The following is a 16,415-nucleotide window of genomic DNA, read 5'->3' on the forward strand; positions in this document are numbered from 1 at the left end:
TCCTTTGGGTAGTGGACCATTCTTGATACACACAGGAAACTTAAGTGTGAAAAACCCAGCAGAGTTGTAGTTCTTGACACTCCAACCGGTGTGCCGAGCACCTACTACCGTAGCCTGTTTGAAGGCACAAATCTTTTGTCTTGCCCTTTCACCCTCAGAATGGCACACAATCCATGTCTCAATTGTCTCTCGGCTTAAACATCCTTCTTTAACCCATCTCCCCTTCATCTACGTGGATTTAACAATTGACATCAATAAAGGATTATAGCTTTCACCTGGTCAGTCTCAGAAAGAGCAAGTGTTCCTAAATGTTTTGCACAGTATATCTATGCTTATCATACCAGTGACAGGTTACAAATGAGCTCTTCTAGAATACAACAGGACACTAAGCCTAAAAAAAATGGGACCTTCTTTCCTTGAAGTGACCGATGATCTGACATCACTGGACTGGTATGAGCAACCTTTCAATTGCATTGATTTCACTATGTATATTGACATGGTTCGGGCTAGGCCCCTTAGTTCCAGTGAAGGGAAATCTTCAGCATACAATGACATTCTAGACAATTTGGGGAAGGCCCTTTCCTGTTTCAGCATGACAATGCACCCTTGCACAAAGCGAGGTCCATACAGAAATGGGTTTTTGAGATCAGTGCGGACGAACTTGACTGGCCTGTACAGAGCCCTGACCTCAAGACCATCAAACACCTTTGGGATGAATTGGAACGCTGACTGCAAGCCAGGCCTGATCGCCCAATAATGCCCAACCTCACTAAATGGAAGCCAGTCCCCAACATGGGGGGGACCAACTCCATATTATTGCCCATGATTTTGGAATGAGATGTTTGACGAGCAGGCATCCACATACTTTTGGTCGTGTGGTGTATGTCAGATCAGTGATTAAGGATGCATTAGAAGCTCTAGTCTCAATCTTTACGTTTCATTCTTTCACAACAGTAGAGATAAAGGTTAAAGGAGCAATCTGGGATTGGTACATCCAATTTTACTTTTAAAATAATGATAGCAAGTTGATTCTTGAGCTTACACTTAGTGTGTTTAAGTCCCAGATTGCCCCTTTAAGTTGACCAATAAATTAACCATAGAGTTGGTGATAAACAAGACAGCGATACATGGTCGAGGTAGGATTACCAACATTTATATTGTGATCTTCGGGCAAGTAGAGACATTTAGTCTGCAATCTCCCCCCCGTTTTATTCATTTAGTTTCATATGGCCCCCAAAATCAGATACACAACACTTCAATAATTTAATGCCTACTTCAGTTTGACATACTGTTAACCAACAACCTGAAAAGGATGATATTCAATCATGAAAATGCACAGACTCTGGGGTGAAGTTTCCCCTTAGGTACAGATCTAGGATCAGCTTCCCCAACCTGCAAAAATGTGCAACTGACCCAAGATCAGCGTCTCGAGCCAACTTCACCAATACGGAGCAGAAGCAATGTAGATATAAGCAAGATTAATATGACAGCCTGTTTTATGCGTCTAGCAGTGGTCCCTCAACATTCATGGTCCACTTGAGTTCAGTACGGATATTCAGCTTTATTTGGTTATGGTCGCTATACTGTATCGATTGCTGAAAATGGTGGAAACTGAAGCTAATGCTTCTATCAATCCAATCCAGGATGGTCACACTTTGGGAGAAGAGTGGAGGATTGGGGACAAACCCTAGATTCAACTTTTAAGATGTCAGCACCTTGATATCAAGGCTTATTAGGACAATAAGTACTGGCACCCTTGAAATGAAGGCATTGCTGCGAGAACCCCCCCCCCCCCCCCCCCCCCTCCCTCTGCACTGCACTTCGGCAGGAGAAGCAGGAAACTGCACCACACTGGGATGTTTAGGCCATAAAAACAGGATATAGAAAGCAACATTCAATTTTAATGCGAGCCAGATGGGAATTTGTGAATTAATTTAGCCAGTCAGGTCTAGTCTAATGCTACTGACAACATAAGTCAATGATCAGTACCTTAAAGCAACAACGTGTCGCTTCAATTTTAGCCACCATGTTGAGAATAACTGAGTATATGGTAAACAGCACCTGGAGCAAAGCTGCCCCCACTCTGTACATTCTATTTCTTTGATTTTAGGCCATGTCATGTGACAATCTAAAGGTGGCAGGGGCCGATGGGAGGGGAGCAGAAGCTGTTACTGTACAGATAAACAGAAGCAGATGTTCATTAGGCACCAAACGTTTTAAAGCATGTACCCAATGAAAATCTAAAATGTGTGTTTCTAATTGGACAAATCCAGTGAGTCCCTCCCTGTTTCACAGACCGTTTCTTCTGCTTGGTGCCTAATGAACCCGACTCAGATGCCGGTCAGGTCAAAGGTCAAACAAACACAGCACACAACCCACAGGGCATTCGAAAGACATACACACACACACGACGTGCCGTTCCAGTCTTCAGTTAAGCAAAAACAATTGTATGCATTAAATAAAAAATTAACAAAAAAATTATTCCCAGTCACAAATGTTTCCAGTTGCACAGTCATTATTTCGTGCCTTTGGGAGGAGAGAATCTCCTTTTTTTCCCCCCCATTTGGAGATTCCTTCGAGAGAGTGCAATCGTCTGTGAAAAAAGGCGTCCTTCCGATTTGCGTGCCACCGAGTGAGACACTTGCAAAACATTCAGGGAATACTTAGGAAATGTCAAAACTCTCTGAGAATTCTTATCTCACTGATTCAAGTTTTTCGATCTTATCCGCCTCTCTCCAACATACTTGCAGCTTTTAAAAACGTAACTATAAAGAAAATCCTTTCACGTATTAAATAACTTCATATAAAACCAGAGGCAAAATAACAATCCCTATTACAGAGGCCTTCCTTTATGGGCTGTCCCCCATTTCCCCTTTATCTCTCGCTCTCACACACATGGATGCATGTGAAAACACACGGGTACGCACACAAAACGGGTATACACACACACACACACACACACACACACACACACACACACACACACACACACACACACACACACACACACACACACACACACACACACACACACACACACACACACAGCGCCATGGTTTACAGCATGTCCATGCAGTACCGATGCAGAATGAATCCTAACGTCGTTATTATTGGTTTTTCTGACTACGTGGCACAAACATACGGCGAAAAAGCTGATACGTGGTTTGGCGTTTCCTTATTTACATGGTTAAGTATTCACCATCATAAATCATGGAACACGAGGAGTACAGTTTGTCAATGTCCACTGACGGTCCTGTGTGATAGATATGATAGATAGAAACTCCTCCCCAAGAGAGGTAAAGTAGACATCATCCAACAGTCTCCTTTTCTACCACTCCCCTGGTCAGTGTGTCAGTTTTGTGTTGCCCCCCCTCTTGGGTGGGGCCGGTGGGGGCCCCCGCCGTAGCGTTGCATAGCCTGAGATGTTCCCCCCCGACAGCAACTCGGGCGGTGGAGGGGGCAGTGCCAACTCCATGTCGTCCATGGTGCCCGCGGCGGGCTCCAGCTTGGGGCCGGACAGGCGGGACGAGGAGAGCGAGCCCTGCCGGCTCACCGACTTGCGCTTCAGAGTCCGGTTCAGGTCGTCCATGAAGTTGCCCGGCTGGGGGGCGCCGTTGTTACCGTTCCCCTTGGGGGGCGAGGTAGGCAGGGGCAGCTTGGGAGGCGGGGACGGCTGGTTCCTCTGCAGCATGGGGGGAGGGGCCTTCTTCAGGGAGCCCTTGCCCCAGGAGGAGTTGATGGTGGCGGGGGGAGGGGGACCGGGAGGGGCAGGCGGTACTTTTGGCTGAGGGTTGACCACTGCTACCTTAGGTGCCCCGACGTGGCCGTCACTGGGCAGTGGAGGAGGGGGGAAGTAGGCCACGGCGCACTCCGCTGGAAGGGAGGGGAAGTCGGCGGTGGACTGGCGCTGCTGGCCCACTTGACCCACTTTGGCCTGAAGGGCCAGGTTGGCCAGGTTCAACTTGCCTGGCTTGGGGGGCGCCGGGGGGCCGGCCGGGGAGGAGGAGGGGTCCTTAGAGGGAGAACTACCCAAGGACACGGCAGGGAAGGATGGGAAGGTGGAGGGGGAAGAGGAGGACTGGGGGGCGAACTTGCTGAGAAGGTTCCTGCGGGACTCCTGGTATTCAGCCGAGGAGTTAGACTTGATGCTGGAGGCCTTCTGGGGGGTGGCGGGCGGGGGCTTCCTGCCCCCCCAGCCAGAGGAGCCTGTGAAGGGTGTGGAGGAGCCCGATGGAGATCTCTTCAGGGGCGAGCATAGGTTGCCGGGGGGGAGAGGGGGAGGCGGAGGGGTGGGGCCAGTGATGGGAGGGGGAGGTGGAGCAAGAGGGGCAAGGCCGGTGACTGGAGCAGGTGGGGGCGGAGGAGGAGGGGGAGGAGGAGGGAAAGACAGGCTGCTCTCAGAAGCGGGTGGAGGGAACTCAGAGGCCTGTTGCTGGGCCTGTCCACAGCCTGGCTGCCATCTTGGTTTGGCCTTCACCGCAGGAGGGGAAAGGGGGGCTTTGGGGCTCTCAAGTTGATTGGTTGACAGTGTGGACCCTGGGAACTGGCTTGCCATCTGTTTGACCAGGGAGGTAGTGGTGGGCGGAGCCGTGAATGACATGGGTGGCGGCTTGGAGAGGCTGTGCTGCTTGGGAAATGTGGGAGGGGGCTGGTTGGGAGTGTGGACTACCTGGAGGCTGTGCTGCTTCTTCATTGACACCGGAGGAGGAGGGGGCGGGGGCGGGGGTGGGGGAGGAGTAGGGGCAGCAGGTGGGGCGGGGGGGAGAGGGGAAACAGGGTAGAGAGGCTTCCGGGCACCGTGGTGGAGCAGAAAGCCTGGGGAGAAGGTTTTGGGTAGGGCAGGGGGGGGAGCAGCTGCGGGCGAGTACTGCTGCTGAGAAGTTGGGGGAGGAGGAGGTGGGGGAGGAGGTGGTGGGGGAGGCACATAGAGATTCTGGGGAGGCGGTGGGGTAGGAGGGGGAGGTGGGGGGGGAGGAGGCGGTGCCGGGGGCGACTCTACCAGTCTGGCAGCGGGGGGAAAGAGGCCCTGGGGGGGACCGTTGGGGAACTTCTGGGCCAGTGCCTGCTGGAGTGCGTTGGCGCCGTAGGGCAATGGGCACAGACCTGGCATCAGGTCTGGGGGCGGTGGAGGAGGAGGGGGAGGGGGGATGTCGTTGCTCTCCGGCGGTGGTGGGATGAACTGGGGCAGGGCGGCCGGGCTGTGGGAACCGAGCCGGAGTGCGGCCATGGCCGACCCCAGAGCAGGCATGGAGGGCGGGGGAGGGGGCGGCGGGGGAGGTGGGACGTTGATGTTGTTGACCAGCGGTTTGACAGCCGTCTGATGGGGAGGAGACGGGGCTTGAGCTGACGCCCTGGGTGGGCTCTGGTGGTTGTTTTGCGCCCTGTGGTGATTGGCGGCCTGGTGGGCAGCGTTCTGGTTCTGCAGCCGGGTGATGGTGCTGTACTTGGCGAACACTGTGGGGCCCGAGTGGTGAGGGGTGCTGCTGGCAGGCAGGGGAGGCGGGGGAGGGGGTGGTGGCGGGGGAGGGGGTGGCGGGGGCACAGCTTGGTTGTAGCTGCTGTAGGGCTGTGGGGACAGCTGTTGAGGTGGTGGAGGAGAGAGCTGGGGGGGTGGTGGAGAGAGCTGGGGCGGCAGGGAGGGCAAGACCTGGGTGTAACTACTGCAGATCTGGGGAGGCAGCTGTTGGGGCGGTGGAGGAGAGAGCTGGGGCGGTGGAGGGAAGGGCTGTTGGGGCGGTGGAGGAGAGAGCTGGGGTGGTGGAGGAGAGGGCTGTTGGGGCGGTGGAGGGAAGGGCTGTTGGGGCGGTGGAGGGAAGGGCTGTTGGGGCGGTGGAGGGAAGGGCTGTTGGGGCGGTGGAGGGAAGGGCTGTTGGGGCGGTGGAGGGAAGGGCTGTTGGGGCGGTGGAGGGAAGGGCTGTTGGGGCGGTGGAGGGAAGGGCTGTTGGGGCGGTGGAGGGAAGGGCTGTTGGGGCGGTGGAGGGAAGGGCTGTTGGGGCGGTGGAGGGAAGGGCTGTTGGGGCGGTGGAGGGAAGGGCTGTTGGGGCGGTGGAGGGAAGGGCTGTTGGGGCGGTGGAGGGAAGGGCTGTTGGGGCGGTGGAGGGAAGGGCTGTTGGGGCGGTGGAGGGAAGGGCTGTTGGGGCGGTGGAGGGAAGGGCAGGGAGGGCAAGGCAGGGGTGTAACTGCTGCGGATCTGGGGGGGCAGCTGTTGGGGTGGTGGAGGGGAGGGCTGGGGGTGCAAGGAAGGCAAGACCTGGGTGTAACTGCTGCAGATCTGGGGGGGCAGCTGTTGGGGCGGTGGAGGAAAGGGCTGTTGGGGCGGTGGAGGGAAGGGCTGTTGGGGCGGTGGAGGGAAGGGCTGTTGGGGCGGTGGAGGGAAGGGCTGTTGGTGCAGGGTAGGCAAGACCTGGGTGTAACTGCTGCGGATGTGGGGGGGTAGCTGTTGGAGCGGTGGAGGGGAGGGCTGTTGTGGAGGGGAGGGCTGTTGTGGAGGGGAGGGCTGTTGTGGAGGGGAGGGCTGTTGTGGAGGGGAGGGCTGTTGTGGCGGTGGAGGGGAGGGCTGTTGGGGCGGTGGAGGGGAGGGCTGTTGGGGCGGTGGAGGGGAGGGCTGTTGGGGCGGTGGAGGGGAGGGCTGTTGGGGCAGGGTAGGCAAGACCTGGGTGTAACTGCTGCGGATCTGGGGGGGCAGTTGCTGTTGAAGTGGGGGGGAGGTACCCCCCTGTGGCTTGGGGGGTAGAGCGTGGGTGTAGCTGCTGTGAGTCTGGGGAGGCAGCTGCTGTTGTGGCGCAGCCAACGCAGGGGGCTCCAGTTGTGGGGTCTGGCGGTGCGTGTGGGCAGGGTGGGGGAGGGTGGCGCCTCGGGTGGACTCCCTCATCTGTGCGGGGACCGAGAAATACACACAATGAGTACAGGATCACCATGGACAATCTGTTGATAAGCGACAGCTTGAGTATAAGAGTATTTTGAAGATAAATACACAACGCAGAGGATAAGAGGACAAGAGTACTAGAATTAACGATCAATAGGGAATTGTCAATGTAAATAGGAGTTGGGTTTCAGTTCAACAGCTGTTTAGAATCTGTGGTATGTCACTCCTGAACTCAGTGTGCTATGTTCTGTACATTGAGTCTGGAGCAGGATACTTGTTATTTGGCCATTGGCCCAGTTGTACTGCAAGGACTTCTGATTGGTCAACCCCAGGCTAGGGTGGGGGTTATAAATGGCATCCTTTTCCTTTGTTCTGTGGAGAAAAGCTGAGGACAGGGGAGAATGAAGATCAACCTCCCAGCATAACATTATGATTTGTCCTCTTTAAATAAACCTATTTTTCTCCCCCTGATTTGCTTTGGAGTTTGTGTTATTGAAGAATAACATAAATTGCTAACAATTTGGGTACGGTTAGAATAAGGATTTGGGTAAGGGTTAGCATAAGGTTAAGGCTAGGGTTAAGTGTTATGAGTGGGCATTAGGTGGCCTGGACCGCCCTACAGTACCTCCTCCCGTCCAAATAAAGTATTTAATTATTGATAATTTATTTGACCGAGATGAGCGGAGACAGAAAGACTCACCAATCTCAGATAAATCATCAGAGCGAGCGAAACAGCGCTCCCCTGTCTGAGTATGTGTAGCCCATGTATGTGATGTTGTCTGGACAAAAATAGTGTGGCATGTGTTAAGGGATTTTTTTATCAATAATGACTAATTATGTATACATTTCAATCAGGACGGACTAATCAGAATACTATTATGCTACAGTATAGATGTATGAATTTTATTTTAATCCTAGTACTGAATATAATGTGTGTAAATATAATCAAGAATTAGAACAGACTGTCTGTTCCTTGGTAGAAATGAATGAACTTATCGTCAGACAGGCTAGAATGCTTATCTACACAGGAAGACCTTGGCTTGGTCCTAAATGATCTAAATTGGTGGGAGACGATGTAGGAAGGCTTGAGAACTATACTGCTATTGTACCGGAGTGGAGGAGGGACGGGACAGTTTGAAACCTAATGACGTCATTTTCAGTTTATAACCTGTGGTAAATTGTATCATGTTCAGTACTCTCGAGAACAAACGCTAGTGCCTGATTTTGAGACTGGTCTCCGCCTATTTTATGTAAATACGTTTCTTACAAATCCTTAGAAATGGACTGAGTGTATTAATTTAATTGGGTATTAAACATATAGGAATTTAATTCCTCTAACAGCATGTCATACTCTTTTTGGCCAGACAGCATCACATACTGTACATGGGCAAAATATATCAAATTGTATTGGTCACATACACATATTTTAGCCAGATGTTATTGTGGGTGTAGCAAAATGCTTGTGTTCTTAGCTCCAACAGCGCAGTAATATCGAACAATTCACAACAATACACACAAGTCTAAAAGTAAAAAAATGGAATTAAGAAATATATAAATATTAGGACGAGCAATGTCAGAGTCCGGAGTATAAATATATATGTGATGAGATGTATAGACATTATGGACAGTATGTGGATAGAATATTTAGTATATTTGTAGAGTACGTAGGATAGAATATTGTATATATATACAGCAATAGTTGAATAGGATGGCATATTGACTAGAATACAGTATGTAAACATTATTGAAGTGACCAGTGTTCCAGTGAAAGTGACTAGTGAAGCCATGTCTATGTGCATAGGGCAGCAGCCTCGAAGGTGCAGGGTTGAGTAACAAGGTGGTAGCCGCCTAGTGATGGCTATATAACAGTCTGATGGCCTTGAGATAGAAGCTGTTTTTCAGTCTCTCGGTCCCAGCTTTGATGCGCCTGTACTGACCTCGCCTTCTGGATGATAGCGGGCCGAACAGGCCGTGGCTCAGGTGGGTTGACATACTTGATGATCCTTTAGGCCTTCTTGTGACATCAGGTGATGTAGGCGCCAGGCGGTGATACAGCCCGACAGGATGATCTCAAATGGTGCATTTGTGGTGGTCTTAGGGGCCAAGCCACATTTCGTTTTGTTGACTTTGTAAGACCGGGGCCAAGCATCACTCTGATGCTTTCTCTGGTGAGATAGTGGTTTCAGCCACTTGCACATTGAAGGAAGGTTGGCGGGTGCACAGTGCACTGTTTTGATGCTGGAATTATTTTTGGACGAACGTGCAAAAGGTAACCTACTTTTTGAAGTTGCCTCGATACTGAACATACACCAAAACTAATTTCACACAACCCGTTTGGATAGAAAAAGACGGAGACAATTCAACTGTCTGATTATCAGCACAAAACGTCATCACAGAGAGCAGGCCCCTACATCTCAAGCAAAAAAACAACATCAGCAACGCACCACACTAGCTTTTCGTTGTTTATGTGACATGCTCCAACTTATGCCATTGCGTGAAGACACACACCATGGTAAGCACGAGCAGACAGTAATTGACCATTTTTGACTGCGGCCATATATTCATTAGGATGCCATTTATATGCTTCTGTGGCGATTTTCACTATTTATCAAGCACACTTGGAGCTTAAAATAATGTTAAGGCAACAAATGTTTCATCATTTGACTGTGCGTCTTGGTATCATCTTTTTTTGCCATCGTAGAAAGCTGTTACCAAGTCCCAACATATGCTTTCTGTTTCGTAGTTGTAACAAAGGCAACGCAACAAATAAAATTGTGTTTTTACATAAACAGCACCATAAACTAATGAAAAGTAACACTAATGAAAAAGTGTTTGTGTGATTTGAAATTTATATTTTTCATAGTCTAATGTGACCTTCATAAACACAACCAAATTTTTTTTTTTTTTGCAAAAGCATATATGAAATGTATTAATTAAACTGTTAGAATGTTGCAGTCCGAATGACTGCTCATTAGCTTGAATGGCGGTTCTAGTTTTGCCACGGAAGGAGGTCCTGCAACCAACAACAAAAAAAAAAACGCCCCATATGGAAATCAAAAAGAGTCCAACTGATTTGTTCTGGCGCCGGCCCTGGTTGAATTGTTACTGATAGTCTGTAGAGCATCTACAGTGCCACTGAGACAAAATCAATCATCACAGTAAAACAATCTGATGGGAGACAAAGAGAAGAGGAGAAAGGAGAGATAATGGAGAGACATATAGAGAGATGAGAGGAAATACAAAGGAGGGATATATTGGCGTGAAGAGGAGAGGTCAAAGGGGAGAAGGACTAACCCTGGTGTTCTCCTCCATCTGCGTTCCTCTCTTCCAGGCCTCAGAGAAAATGGAGCTGACCACGCTCTGGGAGCGCCCGTGGCAGGAGGCCGTGTCCACTCCACTGTCTGACTGGCCCGAGTGGTTCGACTGGGACTCTGGGGGGCACACACCACACACACACACACACACACGGAAGAGAGCCGCTAGATGCTGATCTTGGGTCAGTGTTGCATTTCCCCACTAATGGTTAAGGTTAGGATTGGGCAAAGGGAAGCTGATCCTAGATTGGTACCTTGGGGGAAACTTCACCCCGGAGCATATAAACACTAGATTTCTGACCTACACATTGGCTAACAAGAGTCTCTGAAGCCACCGAACTGCCATAGTTCCCTCTTTTGCAAATTTGATTAATGGGAGTGGATGTGTAAAAAAGGGTGAATCCACATCTCTGTAGATAGACTAGAGCTTTATCGTGTACCCTCAAAGCCACAACAACTGATTCAAGATCAGAACTAGAATACATTTACCTACTGCTAGACAGGGGTTGTGGTCAACTCCATCTGATAAATTGAATCGAAGTCGTCATTGAAAATAATGGCCAATCAATTAATTAATAGCATATCAATCTCTACTGAATCAACATCACCTCAAATCGAGGTCAATTCGATTTGGTTACCAAGCTGATCCCGGATCACAGTCCCCCAGCCATTACCATTAAGCCTCAGTGGACCACCGTGGACTTGAGCAGCTGATCCCAGACCAGTTGTAAGCCCTGGAAGGCTGACTCACCGGGCAGACTGGCTGAGCCGGAGCCGGAGCTGGAGCCAGAGCGGATGCTGGAGGTGGAGAGGGAGGACCAGTCGTGGGCCGCCTCCGTGCGCTTCATGGCCTCCTGGTAGTTCACATACAGCTGTTTCCCGTACTACATCACCGCCACCGTGGGGGAAAGAGAGAGGTCACGGTTGTTTATTAAAAGAGAAGCGCAGTTGATAATTGTTCACATTGAATGTTGTATTTTGGTCGCATGGTTCATATATAATTTAATATTGACCAATGTCGTATCTTGTAAAACACAATCTTAAGTTAAGGGAAACAAACTTTTTGTATTTTTTATTTTTAAGTCAGCTTTTAGTTTAGGAGACCCCTTTTGGCTTGAGAGAAAAAGTTATATAGCCTCTAATAGTCATGTTTAAGAGTGACGTGGATGTTAAGGTTTACCTTGGCGATGCGAATGCCGTTGAACCATTGGTGGAGGGTCCTGACGTCGTCACAGCACAGATACTTGATGTACTGGGACTTCTTCTGGATCTGGGGGTGCTGAACACACAGAGACATGCACATGACGTGTTACCATGACAACACAACACATGTAGTTTCACTTTGTTCCTAGGAGGAGGAATGGCCAATCAATGGTTTCAAGTTTGTATCCGAACCTTTTTTATGGGCTGATCATAGCAAAAAAGGAAATAATTCTGCATTTCCCGCTGTGTAAACACATTGCAAATGGGTTCAGGATAACGCCTCCGGATAAAGTCGGGTAGCTGATATTCAGAGCTTAAACAGCCAAATTGATTACTCACAGGAATCGGGACTAATAAAGCCAATGCAACGGGCGTTTTATTTTTAACAAACATTGGGCCTTCCACACGAACGGGCATTCCTAAAATTCCATTGCGGGCCACATGGTCGGCTGCACCCCAGTAAGCCTGGACCGACACCAATGTATTTTTCAGATCTGTCCGGACCGGCCGTCTTATTTACAAACGGTAGGCCCACCACAGATGGACATTCCTAAAGTTCCATTCCAGGTGACACTTTCGGGCGATACCTCAATAAGCACGGACCAACACCGACGCCTTTTGGATTCGTTTTTTTGGCCCTGTCCAGGCGCCTTTTTTGTGCAGTCTGGACCGGCCTGGATTTCCACCTACGCAGGTTTTTGGTTCGGTCCGGACCGAATCAAACCAATCATAGATGTCCATGTTCAGACTTTGTCCGGTCTAGACCAGCCTTGATTTGTCCTAAACATAGGCAGCTATAAATTCCGTCTTTTCAACTTTCATTCAGAACGGATTTCAACGTCCGGAAAATACATATATTTTCAACGTTCATTCAGCACTTCAACGTCTGGAAAACACTTATTTTAGACGTCTTTTCAAAGTCATTTCCTTACTAGTACTATGAGTCTTACTGAGAGCAGCACATTTTCTGTCTCGCCTTGGGCGGCAGAGCGGCCAGGACCGGCCCTGATCGTTCCGTTCCAGTAAAGACATCGATTCCAAAACCACCCTTGATAATTGCCTTTGTGCCTGTTAGTTTGACTACAGCTAAAGATAGGTGGGTCAACATTAATAATATAGGAGAGTGGCGCATTAACACTTATTTTTATTTTTGGTGTTTTTCAGGGTCTGTGCTTTTAGAAAGGAGTGGCCTCAAAGGATATCATTACCCAGACCCCCCCGGGACCACATCCACTCACACAACAGATCCATCTTAATGGGCTTGTCCAGGCTCACCGCAACATCTCTACTCTAAAAATGTGCCACCCCTTGTCTAAAAATGAGTTAGCCCATGTTCCTAATCGATTCTCCACGAACGGGGGGGGGGGGGTTGTTATCTTACCTTAAGGGCCAGGCAGTAGTCTGTGGGGGCCTTGTACTTGCTGCGGTAGTCCTGGCCGTAGTACACATTAACGTGGTCCAGCTGTAGAAAGCATACCAGGTCCCTGGAGGCCTAAATGGAGGGAGAGACAGGATTCATATATGATTGATTATATCATATATTGCACGGGTAATCAAATACTCTGAGAAGGTCCGGTCACATAATTTCCTAGGTGACAGAAGGTCCGGATGGATATTGTTGTTTATCTGCATTGTAACAAACGTCAACCTTACAACCCCAAACTGTCACCAATCTTTTGCAGTTTTAAAGGTCATTTTCTGAAATTCTACACATTTTGCCATTGGGCAGAGAACATTTCATAGTTTCAAAGCTAATTTCTTGCAATTCAACACATTTAGCCATGTCTTGTGTGTTGATATGATACCGGAGTGTCTAAACAAAATAAAAAATGGGGGCCCTCTTGGGGTCGAGGCCCCTGGGCATGTAATCTGGTCATGAAAACTACAAGATTTAGACAGCTGTTCCAGACAGCTGGTTAGCCTAACTTACCTACCTAGCGAACATGGGACAGTTGATTAACGGGACAGTTGAATAACTGGACATTTCTTGACAGGTTAAACAGCTCTGTAGGTCTGTCAGTGAATGACAGGAGGAAAACTGCCCATGCACTACCAAATATCTAAATACTCCTTGTGCCTTCTACTATTGCAACTCAACAGCAGTAAGATAAAAGCTCGGCCAATTTTTGCAAAACGTTAAATAAATTGTCTGAGGCTTTAGACTAGAGAAGTCTATAGGGAGAGAGAGGAGAGTGAGTAGAGACATATTGACATATAATTGATAATATGATACTGGTTACAGACTGGCCGAGGCCCATGCCTAGAGGCCAAACTGGTTTGATAAGGTATTCATTCAAGCAGAGGTTGAAATACTCACTGTTTGGCCAACAACGTGACAAATCTTATCAGATTACTGGTTCACTCATTGCAGAATTAACATCACAGGGGGTTCTAACCTAACCTCAAAATGGGGAAACATTTTGAAAAAAAACAAGTCCAAGGTTTACTTCCGTTTCATGCCTTCTGAACACGACCCTGGGCTAAAAGCTAAAGCATATACACACTCCACATGGGGCTAAATCAGTTCTACCAAATCTCTATCAACATGTTAAATGTGCAACGAGAGGGAAACAAATTCTAGATCACCTGTACTCCACACACAAAAACGCGTACAAAGCTCTCCCTCGCCCTCCATTTGTTAAATCCGACCACAACTCTATCCTCCTGATTCCTGCTTACAAGCAAAAATTCAAGCAGGAAGTGACTCAGTCTATAAAAAAATGGTCAGATGAAGCAGATGCTAAACTACAGGACTGCTTTGCTATCACAGACTGGAACATGTTCCGGGATTCTTCCGATGACATTGAGGAATACACCACATCAGTCACTGGCATTATCAATAAGTACATGGAGGACGTCGTCCCCACAGTGACTGTACGTACATACCCCAACCAGAAGCCATGGATTACAGGCAACATTCGCACTGAGCTAAAGGGTTGAGCTGCCACTTTCAAGGTGCGGGACTCTAACCTGGAAGCTTACAAGAAATCCCGATATGCCCTGCGACGAACCATCAAACAGGCAAAGTGTCAATACAGGGCTAAGATTGAATCATACTGCATCGGCTCCGACGTTCGTCGGATATGGCAGGGCTTGCAAACCATTACAGATTACAAAAGGGAAGCACAGCCGCGAGCTGCCCAGTGACACGAGCCTACCAGACGAGCTAAATCACTTCTATGCTCGCTTTGAGGCAAGCAACACTGAGGCATGCATGAGAGCATCAGCTGTTCCGGACGACTGTGTGATCAAGCTCTCCATAGCCGACGTGAGTAAGACCTTTAAACAGGTCAACATACACAAGCCAGACTGATTACCAGGACGTGTGCTCCGGGCATATCCTGACCAACTGGCAGGTGTCTTCACTGACATTTTCAACATGTCCCTGATTGAGTTTGTAATACCAACATGCTTCAAGCAGACCACCCTAGTCCCTGTGCCCAAGAACACAAAGGCAACCTGCCTAAATGACTACAGACCCATAGCACTCACATCTGTAGCCATGAAGTGCTTTAAAAGGCTGGTAATGGCTCACATCAACACCATTATCCCAGAAACCCTAGACCCACTCCAATTTGCATTCCGACCAAACAGATCCACAGATGATGCAATCTCTATTGCACTCCACACTGCCCATTCCCACCTGGACAAAAAGGAAAACCTAAGTGAGAATGCTGTTCATTGACTACAGCTCAGCGTTCAACACCATAGCACCCTCAAAGCTCATCACTAAGCTAAGGAACCTGGGACTAAACACCCCCCTCTGCAACTGAATCCTGGACTTCCTGACGGGCTGCCCCCAGGTGGTGAGGGTAGGTAGTAACATCTGCCACGCTGATCCTCAACACTGGAGCTCCCCAGGGGTGCGTGCTCAGTCCCCTCCTGTACTCCCTGTTCACCCACGACTGCATGGCCAGGCACGACTCCAACATCATCATTAAGTTTGCTGACGACACAACAGTAGGCCTGATCACCGACAACGATGAGACAGCCTATAGGGAGGAGGCCAGAGACCTGGCCGGGTGGTGCCAGAATAACAACCTATCCCTCAACGTAACCAAAACTAAGGAGATGATTGTGGACTACAGGAAAAGGAGCACAGAGCACGTCCCCATTCTCGTCGACTGGGCTGTAGTGGAGCAGGTTGATAGCTTCAAATTCCTTGGTGTCCACATCAACAACAAACTAGAATGGTCCAAACACACTCGTAAAGAGGGTACGACAAAGCCTATTCCTCCTCAGGAAACTAAAAAGATTTGGCATGGGTCCTGAGATCCTCAAAAGGTTCTACAGCTGCAACATCAAGAGCATCCTGACTGGTACGGCAATTGCTCGGCCTCCAACCGCAAGGCACTTCAGAGGGTAGTTCCTAAGGCCCAGTACATCACTGAGGCAAAGCTGCCTGCCATCCAGGACCTCTACACCAGGCGGTGTCAGAGGAAGGCCCTAAAAATTGTTAAAGACCCCAGCCACCCCAGTCATAGACTGTTCTCTCTACTACCGCATGGCAAGCGGTACCGGAGTGCCAAGTCTAGGACAAAAAGGCTTCTCAACAGATTTTACCTCCAAGCCATAAGACTCCTGAACAGGTAACCAAATGGTTACACGGACTATTTGCATTGTGTTCTTCCCCCACCCCTATTTTACACTGTTGCTACTCTCTGTTTATCTTATTTGCATAGTCACTTTAACTATACATTCATGTACATAGTACCTTAATTGGCCCAACCAACCAGTGCTCCCGCACATTGGCTAACCGGGCTATCTGCATTGTGTCCCACCACCCCCCAACCCCTCTTTTACGCTACTGCTACTCTCTGCTCATCATATATGCAGTCACTTTAACCATACCCACATGTACATACTACCTCAATAAGCCTGACTAACCGGTGTCTGTATATAGCCTTGCTACTCTTTTTTCTAAATGTTTTTTTACTGTTGTTTTATTTCTTTACTTACACACCTTTTTTTTCCCTCGCACCATTGGTTAGAGCCTGTAAGTAAGCATTTGACTGTAAGGTCTACCTACACCT

At 49.0% G+C, this 16,415-nt stretch overlaps 1 protein-coding gene across 5 annotated transcripts in view; it reads right to left on the reverse strand.

Moving 5' to 3' along the window:
• Positions 1 to 1,131: 1,131 nt before the first annotated feature.
• The window catches only part of LOC110527565 (uncharacterized), a 75,938-nt gene continuing 60,654 nt past the window's right edge, over positions 1,132 to 16,415 (reverse strand). For all 5 annotated transcript variants that reach the window (XM_036983055.2, XM_036983054.2, XM_036983053.2 and 2 more), the window contains 5 exons: positions 12,764 to 12,874; positions 11,360 to 11,458; positions 10,931 to 11,063; positions 10,160 to 10,296; positions 1,132 to 6,871 (listed from right to left, as the gene is read on the reverse strand). In XM_036983055.2, coding sequence (XP_036838950.2) covers positions 3,344 to 6,871; positions 10,160 to 10,296; positions 10,931 to 11,063; positions 11,360 to 11,458; positions 12,764 to 12,874 — 4,008 coding nt within the window. In that variant the 3' untranslated portion in view covers positions 1,132 to 3,343. The remainder of the gene's footprint in view (positions 6,872 to 10,159; positions 10,297 to 10,930; positions 11,064 to 11,359; positions 11,459 to 12,763; positions 12,875 to 16,415) is intronic.

This window comes from Oncorhynchus mykiss, chromosome 7, assembly GCF_057628025.1.
Source record: "Oncorhynchus mykiss isolate SJ-2025 chromosome 7, ASM5762802v1, whole genome shotgun sequence".
In the NCBI taxonomy this organism is placed as follows: domain Eukaryota; kingdom Metazoa; phylum Chordata; class Actinopteri; order Salmoniformes; family Salmonidae; genus Oncorhynchus; species Oncorhynchus mykiss.